General features: G+C 44.6%; 1 protein-coding gene across 3 annotated transcripts in view; it reads right to left on the minus strand.

Annotated features, from left to right (window-relative positions):
• Positions 1 to 1,682: 1,682 nt before the first annotated feature.
• The window catches only part of Sik3 (SIK family kinase 3), a 240,151-nt gene continuing 221,450 nt past the window's right edge, over positions 1,683 to 20,383 (minus strand). For all 3 annotated transcript variants that reach the window (XM_026396325.2, XM_026396326.2, XM_026396324.2), the window contains 10 exons: positions 18,048 to 18,198; positions 17,172 to 17,297; positions 16,811 to 16,896; positions 16,006 to 16,115; positions 14,578 to 14,917; positions 13,104 to 13,993; positions 5,473 to 5,636; positions 4,452 to 4,584; positions 3,022 to 3,192; positions 1,683 to 2,298 (listed from right to left, as the gene is read on the minus strand). In XM_026396325.2, coding sequence (XP_026252110.2) covers positions 3,035 to 3,192; positions 4,452 to 4,584; positions 5,473 to 5,636; positions 13,104 to 13,993; positions 14,578 to 14,917; positions 16,006 to 16,115; positions 16,811 to 16,896; positions 17,172 to 17,297; positions 18,048 to 18,198 — 2,158 coding nt within the window. In that variant the 3' untranslated portion in view covers positions 1,683 to 2,298; positions 3,022 to 3,034. The remainder of the gene's footprint in view (positions 2,299 to 3,021; positions 3,193 to 4,451; positions 4,585 to 5,472; positions 5,637 to 13,103; positions 13,994 to 14,577; positions 14,918 to 16,005; positions 16,116 to 16,810; positions 16,897 to 17,171; positions 17,298 to 18,047; positions 18,199 to 20,383) is intronic.

The raw sequence follows: 20,383 nt of genomic DNA on the forward strand, positions 1-20,383 counted from the left end.
ACCACAAGGCAAATAACATATCAGGATTAGAACATAATCAGGTTTTTATTTTCACAACCTCCTACTGTCCAACCAAGTTACTAAGTTGTAAATGCCCCACACAAACAAGGACAAAAGGTCTTAGCAACTTGAGTCTGGAGATTTTTTTTTTTTTAAATCCTTTTTTAGTTTAACATAAATGAGAAAGAAAAAATACTTCTGACATTTTTGAAGAACAGAAATAGGAAAGTATATTCATATACATTCAACATATACTGCGCATATTGGTTACTACAATACAAAGCAATGATGTCTTTAAAAGTGTAGTTCGCAGGATGGCACGGTTAATAGGCTCACTGGCTTTCATCTGGGTGGTTGCTGGAGGGTGGCATCTGCTCTTCCAATAAATCCAGTACCATGTAAACAGATCAGGCTGAGTGTGTGGTAGCGGCAGGGTGAGCTGGGGCATCAGAGCTGGAACAAGCTCAGAGAAGTCAACAATAGCTCTTAGGGCTTTCTTGGTAAGTAAGCCTCCTTCTGGTGAGTACTTGGTGACTCTACAAGTGGAGGGGAGACTTGGGGCCATGGAAACATGGGACAGATCCCCAGCAAGGCTCTTGCACTGCAGAAATCCACTTGAGGGATAGTGGGCCCAGGAGCTGAGCTGCCAGTACCAGTGAAGACGGACAAGCTGCATGGGGATCCTGCCAGCAACACCAGGATGGCCGCACTGGGCACCTGCTCTCTTCTGTGCAAATTCAGGATGAAAAGCTAGGAGGGGGGGGGGTTAGGAATCTTTTACTCCCCTTTCCCAGAAGAAAGGGTTGAGAGTCAGGATATCTAATGTCTCTCTGGTTTTAAACATCAGAAGAAGATAACCCAGATCCCCTCTCAGTCCCCAGGCAGCAGAGAAGACTTTGGTTTCTAACAGTGAAGAGAAAAATAAAAGTAATGACATAAACAATAGCTATTGCGTATGTGCTGCTTCAACTGGGGAAAGGAGACCACTGCATCTGTCACTGGCACAAGAAAGAGCTGTTTACAATAACAATGCCTAAAGAAAATGCTTTGAACCAAAGGTGCAAATCACAATTCAAATAGAACAGAATCTGGTTAAACATTTCTCTTTTAAACAAAAATTCCTTTTGTCTTTATTTATTAATAATAACAATAATAATAACAATAATATCAACATTTACCAAAAACAATTCCTACATGATTAAGAATGAAAATACAGGGGCTGAGGATACCCAGGGAGAAGGTTAAAAGACAGGCAGGACCCAAGACAACCTCCTATTCTTCTTGCCTGTGACAAAGAGCTAAAAGGGACACACACACACACACACACACACACACACACACACACAAAATGGAAAAACAATCCTTTTCATAGCACAGTATAAAATGAGAAAGAAAGAAGACACACAAAACATAGTGCACCACTGTTGGGTGTTTAATTCATGGGCAGAACCAGCAGGATGGCAATGGTGACCAACTTTGCAGGTTGCCAGAAGGGAGCTGAGTTATACACCAAAAAGAGGCTCAAGTTGAGACTTTCAAGGTGGCAACCCAATGGCGTCAGGTCACTCACAGCCTCTATGCAGGCCAGGTGTGTTATCTAGTGGATCCTGCCAGCAGAGACCTCCAGGTCCAGGCCTGGTGTTTACAACTCTTCTTATTTTTACTCTTTTTGTTCCCCAAGGGCCAGAGGCCATCACCCATTCCCTCTCCCTTTCTCTGCCACTGAGATTCCAAAGATGCTTTCCTCTTGCATTTGCTCCCGTGGAAGAGCAATGCAGAGCAAGGGAGGGTGCTCTTGGTGAAGCCTGTGAGGCGAGTGGCCTGAGGTCCTGGCCCCTGAACTCTAACTGCTGGCTCTCCTGTCTCAAAAAGGAAAAGAAAGAAAAAAACAGAGACAAAAAAAGAAGAGCAAAAAAAAAAAAAAAAAAGAAAGAAAGAAAGAAAGAAAGAAAATCACCTCCAGAAGGAAATACTGAAAACAAAACCAACCAAAAAAAAAAGCACAAACAAACCCCAAAACAAAACAAAAACATCCCTCCCAACTCAAATACACCAAATACACTTTCACAAAAGATGGAGAACATGGATTTCCTGTTTATTTCCTTGGTGACTTGGTCGTATGAGCAAACATGGTAAAAACACCCTCAGAACCCAAAAGAACAGCACACTGATGAACTAAATGTGAGGAAAGGAGCCACAATATTCTGGGTGTAGAGAAACACAATAGCAATTTGGCGCAACGCTGCTAGATACTGTTGGTTTAAAATCAACCTTCTCATTCCCAAGCTGTACACAAACCTGCAATAAAGCAGAGAAGAACAGTTTGAAAAGAGCAAGATCAACATTTCAAATTATTTTTTGGTGCTGGGGATGGACCCAGAGCCTTGCACTTGGCAGGCAAGTGCTACACCCCCAGTTCTGAACCCTCCCCACTTTTTTTAAACATAACTTGTGTCGTCTTATCTCAGGTATTTAAAGAGGCTGGCCATACTGAGGTTCTGATATTGGATTTGCTGGATGGCTTTACTTTCATCAAGTCTTTTCTGTCTTTCCAGAGACAGAACCAACAGTCCCCAGTGTAGACCCTTTGCAAACCAGTCAATTTACCCACATTCTACCACTGGCCTCTGATCATTATTCTCCTCTCCAGAATATTCTGTTGCTTTCTCCTTAAAAAAATATGGCTAGATATGTTTTCCTGTTGGGTTTCTATCTCCATTCCCTAGTAACCGGCCTTTGTGCTGTAGCTCCTCTGCCTCTGTGGGGTTATGACATCCACACCACAAGGAGGGGCATGAGCCTTAACGTAAACCAAGGGACCAAGTCCTGCCATTTCTTTTACATGCTCCCATGTACACCCCAAAACTAGCCCAGTGCTTAGTGACAGAGCAGGAAGACGTGAGGGATGCAGGGGAAAGTGGTGCTGTCAGTTTCACTGGCTGCCACACACTGAATGCTCCGCGGGATCAGGAGATGGCACTAGGCCACAGGTGGCTTGGCCCTCTCCAGGACAACACTCACTCTCCATTCCTTGTTACACGCCTGCCTGCTCCATGCTGAAGGAGACCTCAGGGTGCTTGTAGCTAAGCAGAATGTCTGTGATACATGTAGATGGATAGCAAGAGGCGTTTAAATGCTGGCTGCCATCACCCAGGTCGGCGTGCTCGTGACCTCCCAGACTCACCCCACATTCTGCAAGACCAAAAAAGAACATGTGAGATTAGCAGGGAACCAGAGAGGCAGTGGGCAAGGGGAGAGCGAGGAGGAGGGGGAGACAACCTGTCTGAGCAGCCCACAGCCTGACTCTCAGCCCCAAACTCCAGCTTGCAGCAGGTTCCAGTTGTGAGCACCTGGGTGAGGCCAGATTCTTCCTGATTCTTCCCTACATGTCCCATTTTCCCTTGTCTTTTATCCCTCTAACCTCAGAACCAGCAAGTACTCTATGTGGGAGGAGACAACTGCTCCTTCAGAAAGTCTTGCCTCTCTAAGGGTAAGATGACAATGGCAGTGCTCAAAGGCACCGTTCCCAGGTGTGCTGTTCTGGGTGCCCCACTGCACACTCCATCTTGCTGTCCCATTAAGCCAGCATCCCTTACAGCACAGCCCAGGATACAAGCTCTTCTGAGTCTGTCACTTTACAGGTAAGGAGCTGAGGATCCAGAAAGTTTAAGTGCTTCCCCTACAGTGCCTATAAAGTGAGGACCTGTCCATCCTTAGGCCTATGCTTTATATTTGTTATGACGCCTCCCTTGACTGGTTCTAAGAGGAGGTAGAAATTCCATTAGAGCTGGGCACAGTGGTGCACACCTGTAATCCCAGCAGCTTGGAAGGCTGAGCCAGAGGATCTCAAGTTCAAAGTCAGCCTTAGCAACTCAGCGAGGCCCTAAGCTCTCAGGTGAGATCCTGTCTCTACATAAAAAATATAAAGGGCTCAGGATGTGGTTCAGTGGTTAAGCACCCCTGAGTTCAATCCCTGGTCAAAAAAAAAAAAAAAAAAAAAAGTTACATTAGGATACAAGACCCTCTAGTCAGAAACAGAAAACAGCTATTAAAGGTACCTTCCCAGGGGCTGGGGTTGTAGCTCAGTGGTAGAGCACCTGCCTAGCATGTGTGAGGCACTGGGTTCAATTCTCAGCACCACCATTTATATAAATAAATAAAATAAAGGTCCATCGACAAACTAAAAAAAAAATAATTAAAAAAAGGTACCTTCCCACAGCATTAGAAATTGGAATGTGATCACCCAGTGCTTAGTCAGAAGTCACGCCTCCTGCACACACTCACATTTAGGGGAGACAAGCGAGGACAGTACTATGTCCAGAACCCCAGGGGGATGTGGGGGATCTACCTCCCCATGAACTCCTTCTACAGAAGAGAGGGGTCCCTGGCAAAGGTGGAGGAAGGGCCCCTCCAGGAACTTCTCCAGGGTATCCCAAGCAAAAGGCTCTTACCTTCGTTTTCCCCATCCTGAAATTGCTGGCTACCCATGAGCGAAGACTGACTGAGAACTGCATCTGACATCCGAGCAGAACTAAGTGCTTTCCCAGCCACAAGACTCATTCCTGGCAAGTTATCCAGCTGTACCTGCAGAAGACAGGAAAGGAAATAAGGATACCAGAGAATGTGCCCTTCTCAGGTGACCTATAGGGACAGGAGTTTCCGCTAAAAGAGCCAGGGCAAAGGATGGCTTGGAGCACCACTCCCTGACTCCTTTCCTCTGCAGCATCATCCTAGGGGGATGCAATGATGACCGTGGGAAGCTACCTCAGCCTCCCTCATGCAGCGAGTGGGAGGGCTGGTTAGATCCCTCTGACACTTACATGTCCTTCTAAAACCAGGAGCTATACCCCCACCCCTGCAGTCTATCTTCAGACATTACTGTTCAGGTGTACTCTTCAGTTGTCTCTACCCTGGGTAGTAAACAGGCTAGCTTTACTTGGGTAAAGCCACAGGGGGCTAGGGAGCTGGCCAAGTATGACTGGTATAACTGAGGCCCTAACTCTGTAATTTTATTTAATTTTGATAAATTTAAATTGGAATAGCCATACTTGGCCAGCTGCTTCCATGTTAGTGCCACCCTATCAGCATGCCCCAGACCATGAAGCTTTGCTGAGTCAGATCAGCTCCCCGTGTCACAGTAAGTTCAATGTGGCTGCTGACAGCAAACCAAGAGCCTAAAGGTTCATTTCCTGGGATATGAATTTAGACTGTTTGGGGTTTAATAACAGCCTCTAGATGGCAACTAGTTTTGATTCTTTTGTCTAAAATTTGGAGTATATATTTTAATGGGAACCTGTTGGAGTTAAGGGCTGGTCTGTGAATGGGATTCAAAGAAATGCCCCCTTATCTCCCAGAGGGGATCTCCCTGACCAACGAGTGGAGGCGTGGATGCTACCCCTTGCTACATTGTTCCTTTTCACAAGTTGGAACTGGTAGGATCCAATCTCCAACAAGCAGGAGGGACCAACATACATAAGCATCGTCACTGTTCTGGATTGTATGATGTCTCTGGAGGGTCCGGGGCCTGTGGTGCTCACTGACTGAGGGCCGTGCTGGATACCCAAGCCCATTGTGATCTGGCAGCTCCAGTGCTTGTCCTGGAGAACTTCTATCCATGCAGTTCCCTATAACAGACTCTAGAAAGAGAGCAAAACAGGGTGAGCAGGCCTGCAGCTTCTCCCAGCAACATCAACTCCCATGAAATGAAATGACCTTCAAGGGACAGTGAGAAAGGTCAGGACCACTTCTGCATTAACAGCTAATACCAGTCATCTGGTAATAGTGCTTAGAGGAGCCTGGACCAGCATGAGAACCCAAGTCCTACAGCAAATATGAGTTCATGAAGGGATCATACCCCATGAGAATGCCACATAATGGGAGCCAGCTGGACCACATGAACCTCTTCTTTTTTTCATTTTTCTGTTGACTGAACTCTGTTGTGTTGCCAAATCCAGATGTACAGAGGGATGACTCCTGGAGTGTTCAGGAATGTGTAGCCTGGGAGGATGGCCTCCATTCTATTCTGTGGATGTCTCCTCTCTTCCTCAGCACCACCCCAGACCTCTCTTCTCTCTACTTCTCTAACTGCTGCTCCCAAATCCTGTGGTTCCTTCATCCTTTATTAGCAAGCACTCTTCAATTTCTGTCTTTGACTTTTTCTTTCCCACAGTTACTTTGGCAATACCTATTTCTACAGTGCCAACTGTAATTCCTCTATGTGAAAAATTACTGAAATGATCTTTTAAGGTCCAGATCCATATTTCCGATTATTTCCAGCATGCAATTGGACACTTACTATGTCCAATTCCAAACCCACCACCTTCCCCCACAGCCTGTTACTCCTTCAGACACCCTTGCTTTGATACCTCATTTTCCAAATCTTCTAAGTTCTTAAGATCACTACTGAGTGCATACTTGTGGTTCACAACAGTCTAAAGAATCTACCAGAGTTACTTTGGCAATACCTATTTGCTAGCTTCAGTCCCCACCTTCTCAGTCTCACTGAAGCCCTAGCATCTCTTGCCTGGATGATTACACTAGCTGCCTAACCATCCCCAACACTACCTGACAAACATTAATCTTTCTATAGAGTAGTCCATACACTTCCTTTTCACGGCTTTGCCTTGGCTTATCTTCCAATGAGTCTCTCACACTCTGCTCCCCAACATATTCTAAGCTCAGGTCAAATGGAATGACATAACTCCTCCCTGCCCATTCACAGTACTATACATTTGCTACCTGGAAATGCCTGTTTTTTTTACCTCCATTCCTGCCAATCCAAATCAGGTCCATTTCAAATGTTGTCATCTTTATGAATTTTTTCCTAACAAAAACAGATTCTTCCTTCAAATTTCAGAAGAATGCATTTATCTGTTCTAACATCATCCATGGTATTATGTTCAATTATGTGTTTGTCTCAGTTATTCATACTAGATCAGAAAGTATTTGAGGGCAAGAACTGTTATCTTGTGTACATTTGTAAGCTTTTGGTGTTCTAGAACATTGTCCTATTTCCAGGAAGTACTTAAAGATAATCACTTTAACCGATATTAATAAATATTCTCTTAATATTGGCTGTCTCTTATCAGAGTCAAGCCAAATTCCACTCTATGGCCTGGAATTTGGAAAGAGTATTTCTTCTTGACCAGCGCCAGTCAAGAATAGCAAGGTCATATGTAGGGTGACAAGATCCTCTGGGCAGTACTTTTGACTTCAGTCTATAAGAGCCTGGGACTTAGACAAATATTTTGTTTGCTTGATTGGTTTTTTGAGGCAAATCTCTTTAGTAACTATCGAGCTTATCTCCTGATGAACTGATTCTTGGTGAGAACAAAATTTTAAAAGGCACAATGCTAGCACTAATTGTGACATTCTAATCTATTTGAACAAAGAAAGCAAACATACTGCCAGAGCATTGAGTAAAGGGATTCAGGTTTCTATATCCAAATGACCTTGTATGAGGATCAAAGTTAGACCCAGGCTAACTGACATGGGTGGGAACTAACTGACATGCACATTGCTGATACTGTAAGACATTCAGGGGGAAATCAGAAGAGAAGCAGGGAGCTTCCCAAGGACCAAAGATGAAGGCAAATGAGAAATACTTTCAAAGTTCTCAAAGCAAAGAGGTCAAAGGAATAGCCAGAAGTCAACTACTTTGCAACTAAAAGCTAAAAGCTTTCAGAGTCAGGAAGATAAAAGTAAACCTACACAAGAAAACCTACATGTTCTGTGGGATTAGTTCACCCATCTTGTCTATTCAGCCAATTCCTCTCAGTAGGTCCAGCTCCCATGTGGCCCCAGGGCCAACCAAAACCACTGGCAGGAAGTGGTACAATACTGGCTTGGTAGGAATGAGGAGCTGTTGATTCTGTTTGCTCTGCCAAGAAGCAACACCAGAAGTAGCTTCTTACTTTTTCAAAGCATTTTCTTAATGGCTGTATTCTCTTCTTTGAAAGCTAACCCCATCCATTCAACTCTTTGGGGGTCTTTCTTCTTTTAAATCTGCGAGAAAGTTGAATGCAAACCTCACCAGTTGCACCTCTCTCTCCCCCAAGACAAATATGATTGTTCTCACACACGAGGAGATGGCAAAGCCAACGAAGTACATAATCCTTGTTCTTGATATTTAGTGCCTCCCTCCCTTTTCTGGAGACCTCAATATGTTTTTCCATCATGTCAGTTAAGTCTCCTTTCTTTCTTCTTACTCTTTTTGGGTTTGTTTTTATTCCTAAGAATGAGGTTTCTCCAAATGCAAAAAGCATAACCTTCCCTTTGGCACAGTTTTAGGAGGATCGTGTGGATTCTGTCCTCTTTGCTCTCTCCCCCGCCTTCCCATCTGATGCCAAAGTAGAACAAGCTATTGCTGACAAATCACATGATGAGGCTTCTTGGCCCCCTTGCCCAGTGCTCATCCCTCAGCCAAATTGCAAGTGACACAGTGATCATAAGCACTAGTCCGGAGTCAGGAAGACTGAGGCTTGAATCCTGGCTTCATTACTCTCTAAGGAATGGGACCTGGGAAAGCTATCCAGTTTCCCTGGGTTTTAGTCTCTTCACCTGTTAACTATCATCTGCTCCACAGGTGGATGTGTAGTGTGTTTGATAGAGCCTGACACACCATAAAAGTTCAGTATAGACTGATTTTAGTTACCTTCCTTTCTGAGATGTTATTTCTGAGTGGATAAGGGTAAATGAACCAGTTGATAAGAGCAAAGAAGCTGAACCCTACTTGCAGAATTTGAGGGACAATTTTCCCATATGTAAATAAACAAATGAGCTATTGAAACTTTAATTTCTAAAGAAGCCTCTGATTTGGGAAAGATTAATGTGGTTAATACTCAGATGAAGGGCCAGGCATGGTGGTGCATGCCAGTAATCCCAATGACTTGGGAGGTTGAGGCAGGAGGTTTGCAAGTTCAAGGTCAGCCTCAGCAATTTTACCAGACACCGTCTCAAAAAGAAAAAGCACAGCCGAGTGTGGTGGTGTGTGCCTGTAATCCCAGTGACAAGAGGCTGAGGCAGGAGGATCACAAGTTCAAGGCCAACTTCAGCAATTTAGCAAGGTCCTAAACAACTTAGTGAGACCCTGGGATTGTGGCTCAGTGATTAAGTGCCTCTGGGTTCAATGCCTGGTTCCCCCACCTCCAAAAAAAAAAAAAACAACTGGGGATATAGCTCAGTGGTAAAGCATCCTTGAGTTCAATCTCCAGTACTTAAAAAAAGAAATCAGATGAAGTGGTCAGGGGCACCTATAATCCCAGTGACGGCAGTGCAGTGGTGGTGGTGGGGTGTTGGGGATCACAAGTTTGAGGCCACTCTCATAAATTTTGCGAGACCCTGTCTCAAAATTAAAAATGGTTGGGGATGTGGCTCAGTGTTAAAGTGCTTGCCTAGCATGCATGAGGTCAGCACTTAAAAAACAAACAAACAACAAAAAACAGATGAAAAAGAAGTATATTAATAAGAGTTGAGAAACAAACCAGAGCCCTGTCTGCTCAAGTTTCTGCATAATCAATAAGTCAGAAACCCAGAAGGCTAGCATCTTTTGCTCAGCAGTTATGTTTGGAAGGTGCAGAGTAGCGTCAAGGAGGCTGATAGTTTGGCTCTTAAATGTCCTCCAAAAGCTCACGTACTAAAGGCTTGGTCCCTTGCCTGTGGTGTGACCGGGATGTGGTCAAACTTTTAGGAAATGGGCTCTAACGGAAGGAAGTTAGGTCATTGTGGGGCATACCCTCAAAGCGTCTTTTGGGACTCTGAAACCTCTTTTCTTTCTCTTTTTGCTTCTCGGCCACCATGAGGTGAGCAGCTTGTTTGACCCCACACTTCCACTATGATATTCTGCCTCTCCACAGGCTCAAAAGCAAGTGACTATAGACTGAAACTCTTGAAACTCTGAGCCCAAATAAATTCTCCTTATAAGTTGATTTTCTCAGATATTTTTTTCACAGTGACAGAAAGCTAAATAACACAGAGGAACAAAGGAAAGAATGTCAGATAAAGGAATCAGGAAATGTAAAGCCAGGGGCCAGCTCCACCACCAACAGAGAATGAACCTGACTTAGCAGGCCACTGAATCTCTCCTTACCCTTACATTACCTATCTGGAGAATAAGAGGACTTATTGTTTGGGGATTTGAAAAAGAGAACACAAGTGAAAGGGTCTTTGATAAATTGTAAAGGATTGCACAAGTATCATTTTTAATAAGAATGCTGGACCTGCCTCTAGAAGTCTTTGTAACACTTTTTAGATGAGACCTACTGACCAGCTGTTGGGTCTAAGTAGACTAACCCACTGACTAAGGGACAGGGGACTTAGGGTCAGGTCTCTGGCACATTCGTGCCTATCCAGTAGCTACAGAGCTGTCAGGCTGACTGAAGGACATATAAATAACAGAGGAAGAGAACTTCCAAGAGCTCCATGTGCCAGCGCTTACCCAAGTAAAGCAGAGGCAGTTGGGGAGGGGGGTGATCACCTGATCACAGCAGGGAAAACCACCCACAAGGGGACACAAAGCTAGCCACCCACCTCCCTGAGAACCTCAGGACAGCTTGCACAACTCTCTATTGAATCTGTCAATGTTGACTGTCCTTACTCATTTACTGGGATTTAAGAGAAAATGAGAGAAATGACATGCTTGCATATTCCTCTTAAAGGCCCTGGGGGGACCCCTCCCAGGCTGTCTGCATTCCCCTCTGGGAGGCCTGAAGCAATAATGCTGAAGCTGCCCAAGCTCAGAGGATGTGGTTTTCTTTGTGAGTTCAAATTGGTAATCTCATCATGTAAACTGGCTGGACTGCTGTACTTATTTATTTATTTGCAAAGTCAAAAAAATAAAGTTTATCTTACACTATCAAGGAAGGACAAACCTTATTTTTACTTCTAGAATGGCAGACAAGCAGCATGGGGCAGAAAGAGTTCTAAAACTTCAATGCATTTGAAAGAAAGCTTTAGCATGCTGCCTGCTTGGTGCTCAACCTTCTACTAGTAGAAACCACCTACAATGATGTGATGGCATCTAATTCTCCCTGAATAACTTAAGCTCGTCTTGCTTCCCCTGGTAGAATGAAGACTCCCTCATGGTTTTCCTCTCTGCAGCCCATATTACCTATAATACAGTCTTGGGCAAGAGTCATTCACAAACTGTATTGAATTTGCTCTGCCATGGAAATAACAACTGAAGCATTTGGGGACTAATGTGTAACTGTGCAGAGATGGAGGTGTCATTAAAGGAAACCTCAGGCTGTCCTCCCTGCCTGCAGGGAGGTGGGGCACAGTACTAGAACTCTTAGCAAAAGTAGCAGCAGATGATATGCAGATTTTCTGATTGAGCTCATGTTGTTTAATATGCAGGCAATGAGGACTCCTCTGGGGAGGGGGAGAGAAAATCACTGTTTTTTGTTTTGTTTTGTTTTGTTTGAGATGGGTATCACTATGTTACCAGGCTGGCTTCAAATTCTTGGGCTCAAGTGATCCTCCCACTTCAGCCTCCCAAATGCTGGGATTACAGGAACACACCTTGGAGATTGGCTAAGAAAATCACTGAAAACACACAGGCAAGTATACTTCCAAAGGGTTTTTTAACTTGAGCAGCACACACTGGGCTTCCTGAGGCCATTAATGTCTCCAGTGCCTTATTTCACTAAATTCCAACTCACACCATCATAAATATGTGTCATCAGTTGTTACAGATAATTGTGTGTGTGTGGCTTTCAAAGTCACAACATAAGAATAGATGCTAGAGATTGGGTGAACAGTACTTAAGCCACATCTGTGGCTGAGCTAGATCGTGCACTTTACAGTGAGCTGGTCAGGAAGGAGGGCAACTTGTCTCTGCAAGGTACTGGAAGTACTGCAGGAGTGAAGGCTGCAGTTTCTGAAAAAGCTGTCTTGTCAAAGACCAGAGAGATCTGGGCACCGTGGCACTTACCCCTAATCCCAGTTACCTGGGAGGCCGAGGCAGAAGGATCACAAGTTCGAGGCCTGTCTCAGCAACAGAGACCTGCCTTGCCTCAAAATAAAAAAATTAAAAGGCTTGGAAATGTAGTTCAGTGGTATGCCCCTGGGTTCAGTCCCCAGTCGCCCCCACCAAAATGAAAAAAAAAAAAAAAAAAAAAAAGACCAGAGGGAAAAGATTAATAATAAAAGTGGACTTTGGGGGTAGGAGGGAGATCCAGCAAAACTGATAAGAAGGCTATGAAGACAAAGCACTTTTGAACTAAAACCTTTAGGGATACACTTATGGCCTGATTCTTCCAGAAAACAGGAGATAACAACAGGGATGATGGTGGATATAAGAATGTAGAGAGAAGAAAGAGGGAGGAGAGGAGTAAAGGTGGTTAGTAAGTGGAAGAAGAAGTAGGACATGAAGTGAAGTCCTCAGACTTGAAAAAAGGGATCTGACAAGGACCTGATGACAGGCGAACCATCCTGGGTCTGCCCACCGCTGCACATATGACCTGCCATGACAGCTCCCAGCAGCCTGGTCCTCCTGAAGTACAGCTGTAATAGTGCCATTCAGCCCAGAATGAAGCACCTCGAGTAATAATAAAACCTCATACTTACACATTTTATCACACATTTCAGATTATCAAGTATTCCTCTTTCTCTTTTCTCTGATAAGATTATGTATAAACACAAAAATGTTTCAATCTTCACAAAACTCTGCAAAGAACCATTTTTTAAAAATTCCTCTTGCTCTTTTTTTCAGAGGAGGAAAATGAGAATCAAATGGTTAAAATGATATGGCTATTATATTCACAATGGAGGTGCTTTGACTCTCAATTCAACACTATTTACACTAAGTTTCCTTAGTGTGAGTTGCCTTTTCTCTATTGCAGAGTTATTTTGATGATGGGAACTTTGGATTCCATCTATGGTATGAATAGGGGGATAGCTTAATGACTGCACCAGGTGTTAACTATATTGTGTTGTCTGGAAAACAAACTCTTTATCCACTAATACCCACTTTCTATGTGCCCCCATGTGGTCCTGAAGGTCTTCTCAGGATGTTTTTTTAGAAACACAAAGTACCAGCCAACATTACTGGGTCACCTGAATTAGGGCAGACTGGCCCAGGACTTTTACTTTGAGGGGACTCTTACCTCGGCTGGGCACCTTATTTCTACTGAATGCAGCAGTCGGCTGATGTCCATAGGGATGTATTCCCAATTCCTGGGCATGACTCACAGTTCCTAGCAAAGATTCAGGGTCCCCAGGTCCACCGGTACTCAAGAGCAGGGGGCTGTCGTGGCAACCTTTGGTCAATGTGTTTGAACTCCTGCTGTCCAGAAAGCCCTCCTTGGCCCCCTCACATGAGCAGTCCTCTTCCATGCTCTCTGAATGCATTATTGCTGGCTGATGAGCATACCCGTGGGTCGGGGCGGGTGAGGACACCTGGGAGATACATTCTTGTGCCCTAATTTGTAGAAGATGCTGGGGGCTGTTGTGGTGGTGGTGATACGAGTCAGCATTTTGATAAGATAAAGCCTGGCACTCTGTCATACTCTGTCCCCCGAGGTTGGGAGCCATGCTCCCAGCATCCCCTTGGTTCATGTGCCTGAACAATTCTTGGTACTCTTGCTGCTGTTGTTGCTGCTGCTGCTGCTGCTGCTGCTGTCGCCTTTTAATGAGCTGCGCAAACTCTGCTGGGGGCAGCCGAATGTCCGAGTGGCCGGTGAGCGAATGCCGGGGAGAGAGCAGTCCTTGAAGGATGTGGGGTACCTGCTGATGTCTGGTGTAGTCTGGCGGCGTGGGGGACAGCAGGGCCTGCTGTAGTGCCGATGTGGTATAGTGTGGCGCCTGCTGGTGTGCACTGGGAGGGAAGGTGGGGAACTGGTCAAGTGGAGGGACCTTCAGGGCTTGGGTTGGAGGGAATCCCACTCCTGTTGAAGGGCTGTAGCTGCTGGGTGAACCCCGGGACTGGTCCGAAAACAGGTGGGGGTGTAACTGCGCCTGGTCGTAGTTAGCAGGGGAGAACCGATTCACGTTCAAGCTGCAGACACAAAAGGGAGTGAATACCAGGTATTTGTGTGATGACTGCGCTAGACTCCCCTGGGGAACAGCCACTACCCTTCCTCAGCAGGGGGCACCCAGGTACAGAGAATGATGGTGCAACCAGAGGAAGGGAATGTTTGCACCATCCCTATTGGTCCCCTTATTTGCTTATCCAAATCTTCCAAGTGTCATGGCAGGCACTTTGAGCATCATTTGAAGGCAGCAACCTGGCCTATCTTAAAATGTTATTTGAGATATTAAGAGGCAGCAATCTCTTAGAGGAGTGATTGAGAGAGTTGAGACTCCTAGAAGAATGGACCAAGGAAACTGGTATATTAACACACTCCTCTAATGACCTTTTCTACAATTAGTAAAGGAGCTTTGCCATTTTCCTCCTCTGCCTCATTAGCATTTTAAACCTAGGTCCCTAAGTATTTTACAATTTCATTCCAAATCCACCACTCTGGTTTTAGAAAGGGTGAAACACAGCCTAGCCAGACCTTTTGTACTTCCCTCTTTCTCTCTCGCCCCTCCCACCTAGGTGACCTGGATAGAGGGCTGGGTGACATCAGGCAGTCTTACCTGTGGGCCTCTGCACTGTCAGCACTCAGCTGCTTGGACAAGGGTCGGTGCCCGTAGCTGAAGGTGGCCATCAGGTTGGTACGGTGCTGCATCTGAATCTGACTGGCACTGGGGCTGATAGAGATGCCCCGCCCAGCGGAGGCTGCAGCTGTCCCTGGCATGCTGCTGAGCATATCAACTGGCTCTTGTACTTGGATGGTCACCTGCTGTGACTGGGTAGGCTGCTGCATGCCCAAGCAGGTTAGTGCCACATTAGGAGGAGGGGAACAGTTCTCAGGCTGGGGCTGGAAGACTGCACTTCGCGAGGGTAAGCCTTGGAACTGGGAGGCAGAGGCAGCACCTGGAGAGAAAGGGACCTCACAGTGACTGACCAAGTGCCCAGGTTACCTGCCTGCTGGAAGTAATGGAGCCAATGAGGAGACTCACATCAGATAGCATCTAGAACAGTCTTCTCAAACTTCAGTACACATAAGTCTAGAGAACTTGTGAAAAAAACAGCCAAACATGGTAGCCACACTTGTAATCCCAGTGACTCAGGAGGCTGAGGCAGGAGGACTGCAAGTTTGAGGCCAGCCTTGGCAACTTAGCACAGGCCTAAGCAATTTAGTGAGACCTTCTCTTAAAATAAAAAATAAAATGTGCCAGAGATGTAGCTCAGTGTTAAAGGTTCAATCCCTAGTACCAAAAAAAAAAAAAAAAGATTCCCAGGTCCTAACCATAGAACTTGGATTCAGTAGGTTAAGGTGGGTCCCCCAGAATTTCTACTTTCAACAAGTTCCCCTAAAAGCTGGTCTGTGAACTATACTTTGAATAATTCAAATCTTAACAGTGCTTCTTCTCAAACTTGAATGTATACATGGACTGGGGATCTGGTTAAAGTGCACCACTTAGCAAGTCTACATCATGTGGTGATTGCTGAAAACTCACACTAACCAGAGGCCTCTTATGTCACTTCCACCTAAACAAGACAGGCTCCCAAATGCACCGTGGATAACCAAATGGAGGTGACAGCAGAAAGCTTCTGGTGCAGTTTTCTCTTTGGTAGGGCCAGAGAGGGTTTTAGTAAATATGTTAGTAATAGCTAACGTTTACTGAAAACTATTTATGTCAGAGACTTGCAGTGCTTTACACATATTTATTCATTAAATACTATTATTGTTATTGTTAATATTATTATTGAGAAAGCTGAGGTACATAGAGGTTAGGGAATTTACCAAAGATTTCACAATCAAGAAACTGGTGGAACCAGGATTAAATCAAGACAAGCTGGCTCTAGAGCCCATACTCTAAAATATTATGTTATTCTGCCTTTCAAATGGTTCATGACACTCAAGAGGAAGATGGCAAAATAAAACAAACCAACCACAAGGACTAAGACATTTTCCCCCACGTGGCATCTGATGGCTCAGCCTGGGCCTCTCCACTCACCGTGAGACTGGATCATGGCATTGTTCATGGGGGGAGGGCTATTACTCGGTTGTCTGAAGAGATGGTTGTTGGGGTGGTTGGGGGGTGGACTTGAAGGTTGAATCCTTAACCTTAAAAATGACAAAATGGATAAATAAACTTCCTGAGGTGACAGAATAATCTTGAGTTAAGTTTCAGTCAAACACAAGTAGAATCCATTTTTTTTTTTTTAAAGTTTTGATAAGCTACCATGGTAGAAAACCACACATGAGCCACCTACCACCATCATTTAAAAACCTATATGCACCTGCAAAGCTAGGTGCAGTGGTGCTCGCCTATAATCTCAGTGGCCTGGGAGGCTGAGGTAGAAGGATTATGAGTTCAAAGCCAGCCTCAGCAATGGCAAGACGCTAAGCAACTCTGTGAGAACTTGTCTCTAAATAAAATATAAAATAGGGCTGGGGATATGGCTCAATGGTCGAGTGTTCCTGACTTCAATCCCCAGTACCAAAAAAAAAAAAAAAAAAAACCCAAACCACCCCCAAAACCCTATACACATCTTATTTTACCAGTCTTCCCCGCCATAGGAGGCGGAGTTCACTGTGTCTATCTTCTTGTAGAAGGTGACAGACTATTCTGTTCAGGGGGCTAAGAAAAGGAAGTGGCAGATTTCAGGGAGACTCCTGACCTTTAAACTGGTTTCTCTGCTTTTTAAGCAGATGTTTCCAAAATGAACGCTAAAGTTGGTCAATGTCTCCCACAAGTGAGGCCTAGGATGCCTGCTATAGAGCCAGTGGTTTAGGCATAACATAAAGTGATTTGTTACCTCTGGAGCTGGTGGGTGAGGAGGGCTGGTTGATTTTCACATGCAGCCTGAAGAGGTGGGGAAGGCTGAGGAGGACAGATAGAGTCCTAAAACATACATGGGGGAAAGGAAAATAATAATTGTGAGCATGAACAGTAATCAGAGCTATTCTCAGGAAGGGAAGAAACAGAGAGAACTATCTGTGATTCAGATTTATGCTTTTGTTGTTCATCAAAAGATCTGTTACCTTTACTCAAACATGTCAACCATAAACATAACTCAATGCCACTTTGCCCTGAGTGTGCTCCTCCAAAATGCACAGGCAAATCAGCCTGAAGGCAAACTCCAAACAAGTTGGAGAAAGCAAAGAGTGAGGGCCTACTTGAATTTGCTGCTGGAGAATTTGATGGTGCTGCTCCTGCTGGTATAGCATATGCTGCTGCTGGGTCTTCTCCAGGGTTCTTTCATCAATCTGCCCCCCGTACATCTTCTGCAGCTGCTCACACTCCTGAAGGGAAAGCAGTTAATACAGATGGGATGCAGCCAGGCCCACCCCATGCAGTGATTTCAGCGGATGCAGATCTGCCCAAGGTCTCAGAGGCAGAAAGAGCCACAGGAGAAGAACAGTGTCCTTGATGAACAATTGACCCATTTATACAGGTATCTGTGTACTAAATGTCTTCACATTCTGTTCTGTATGAACAAATGGGAAACATCAAGGATACACCAAGGCCCGCATATGAGTGAAAGTGTCCAATGTGAAATCTGCGTACAAGGCACCTGCCATTCAAAGCAAGGTCATCAGGAAGGCAGAAAGGAAACTGGCCCTTTACAGAAGCCTGGAGCTACATTTCCTGCCTCTGGGAGCACCATTCCATACCAACTGGAGAGTGTGACAGGTGAAACAGGATCCAATAAGACCCAGCACCCTGTATCAAGAGGAGAATATCAGGGTTGCTTAGAAGTACCTTCCCTAGAGTTTCCCCCTGAAACCCAAGGCCAGAAATTCCTTTCCAGTAAACTATAAAGACAGTAGAAAAATTTAGTCCCCTCACAGGGGAAGCAAGTTTGATCCTGGGGAGAGCTGTACATAACAAGAAGTAAGGAAAGAGTGTTAGAAAGCTCTAGTTTTTTTTAACCTATAAAACTGCAGTGTTGCTGGCATGAATAGGGGTAGAAAGTTGACCACCCAGAGCTCCTGCAATACAGGTCTCTGTTACCCATGCTTCTCCAGAGATGCCTGCCATCTCTCCATTACCTGCTGCAACTGTTTGATGCTGCTGTTGTTGCCCATTTTTTCCAGGTGAGCTTTGAAGGCCTGGATGCTTGCAGCCCCATCTGAGAACCGGCGCACAGGGGAGAAACGCTCCGTGGGGAGGTGCAGGGTGTTGGAGTCCTTGTAGGTGGAGCTGAATACATGGGAAGAGAAGGTTAGGGGCTAGGACTCAGGGGTTTTGACCAAATCACACAGGGACTGCTGTTCCAGACGAACACAAAGATGGCTGGCTGCATGTGTAGCCCTGCGTATTAGGCCTGTTCCATGCCATGTCCAGAAGACGCTCGCTGTCCTAGCCTGCGTCCCTTCAGAGGACTCCAGGGATATATTTTCCATTTCCACTTACCTTTAGTTGGCCAGTTTTCTAGGCCTGAGGTTCTGGGAGCAAGTAAATTCAGTTTTTATAAATACACTAGATCAGAGAGAAAAGCTCCTCAGGATCCCCCAGGGCTGGCTGTACAGGAGGTTTTAAAATTTATCTGATGCCTTCAGAGACTAAAATTCACCATTTGACCCACAGTTTTTCCTATGCAATAACCTCTGTATGACCAGAGAGAAACTACAGTCAGCTCGTGGTCAAAGGTCTGGCCTGGAACTCAAAAGTTCTGTACTAGAAAGGGAGGGTGAAGGTTGGGGTGGAGAAAAATGGGGACTTCTGAACCCAGGACGGACACAGCACATTCTTAAGGAATGTGAGCCTCAAGATCCTGCACGTACCTGATGAACACACACGCGGTTACCTACTGTGAATGCTAACTTCTCAGAGTAGCAGCACCCACCCCTCCTTCCTGATAGAGGAATCATATGCATTACCTTCAAAGAGCCTGTGCTCAACCAGAATGGTCAGTGTTTTACAGAAAGAATGAACAAGCAATTGATAAAAAAGAATGCATCAGGGTTAGAAGCTAACACCTATACTTGTTACCTAATCAGAAAGAGATGTTTATGGGTTGAGGTAAGCAGATATAAGACTGCCAAGGCAGCATTCCAACAGCTGATGGAAAGGGTCAGGGTTTCATAGCCAGGGTAGAGATGACATTACACTGAACTATGAGTGAAACGATGGATCACCTTGCCAGTTATTCAATTTGGACTGAAGCAGAATCACAGCTAAGGAAGCAGGTTAACAAGTGAGTTCAAATACAATGCAGACAGGGAGGGACTGGGGGAATGAAGGCTGTGCAAGATGTCAAGAGAATTCTGGCAGCAGGCAAAGTCCCTTACCCTCCTTTAATAATGATGACTTCTGTTTCAGACTACCTGAAGCTTGACAGAGCTGAGCTAATGAAATGAACACACGCACATATTTGTTTCAGTAACATAAATGACAAATGAACTGGGGATGATGAATGATGTGAGGGAACACACTCCAGAAACAGCGATCATGAAAGCTGATTTCAGGAGCACGTTCTAAAAACTTCTCTTTTCTGTCTTTACTTCAGATTTTTTTGAGAGAAAGCAAGTGTTATTTTCCTCCTCAAATTCAACTCCTATGCTGTCAATATTTTTGAATAACAGACACATTTCTGATTCATTCAGAAAGCTGTGTTCTTCAAGCAGTGAATACAATGTTTCTACACAAAAACCATTCTCTGTCATCAGAGCAATAACATCCCAGGTTCAGGTATTTCATGATTTTTTTCAGAAGCTCAGGTTGAGAAGAGACTGATCCCAAGATCAGTCGGGCACAGTAACTTCAGAGGAACAGTTCTGATGGAGTTGTTCATTTTAGAAGCACTGATGGTAACACTTGTGCTTGATTTTATTTTTATTAGCAATCACATTCAAACTCAAGACAGCCTCACATTATACTCTCCCATTAAACTCTTCAAACAAAATTAGTTCCCCACCTGGATAGATTCCATCTTGTGTTAATTTTTTTTTCACACCTTAGAATTTTTTAAAAAATTTAAATTACATACTTCTAGGAATGGAAAGTCTGAACAGATCCCTCTTCTGTCCCATGTTGGATTTCACTCTTATACCTCAGAAGAACAAATACACATACTGTTCTTTTATCATTTTCTCCAGAAAAAGAAAGAAAGAAATTCAATAACCTATCTAGATGATCCATTTTCAGTGGTTATGGACTTGGAAAGTTTCTCTTTTCCCTTGAAGACTAACTTGAAACTCTTTGTGTTACATATTTGTACAGTCACCCCACAAAGACATGCTGAGTTTAAACAAATGCCCCACCTTACACAATCTGTCACTCATAAAGCATTCATTTGCTTCCAATTCAAACTGCCTTTGGCCACAGAAACCTTGAAACACTTTATCAAGAGTGTTCACATAGAAACAGACAGCAGACAGATTTC

This window comes from Urocitellus parryii, chromosome 4 (genome assembly GCF_045843805.1).
Source record: "Urocitellus parryii isolate mUroPar1 chromosome 4, mUroPar1.hap1, whole genome shotgun sequence".
NCBI lineage: Eukaryota > Metazoa > Chordata > Mammalia > Rodentia > Sciuridae > Urocitellus > Urocitellus parryii.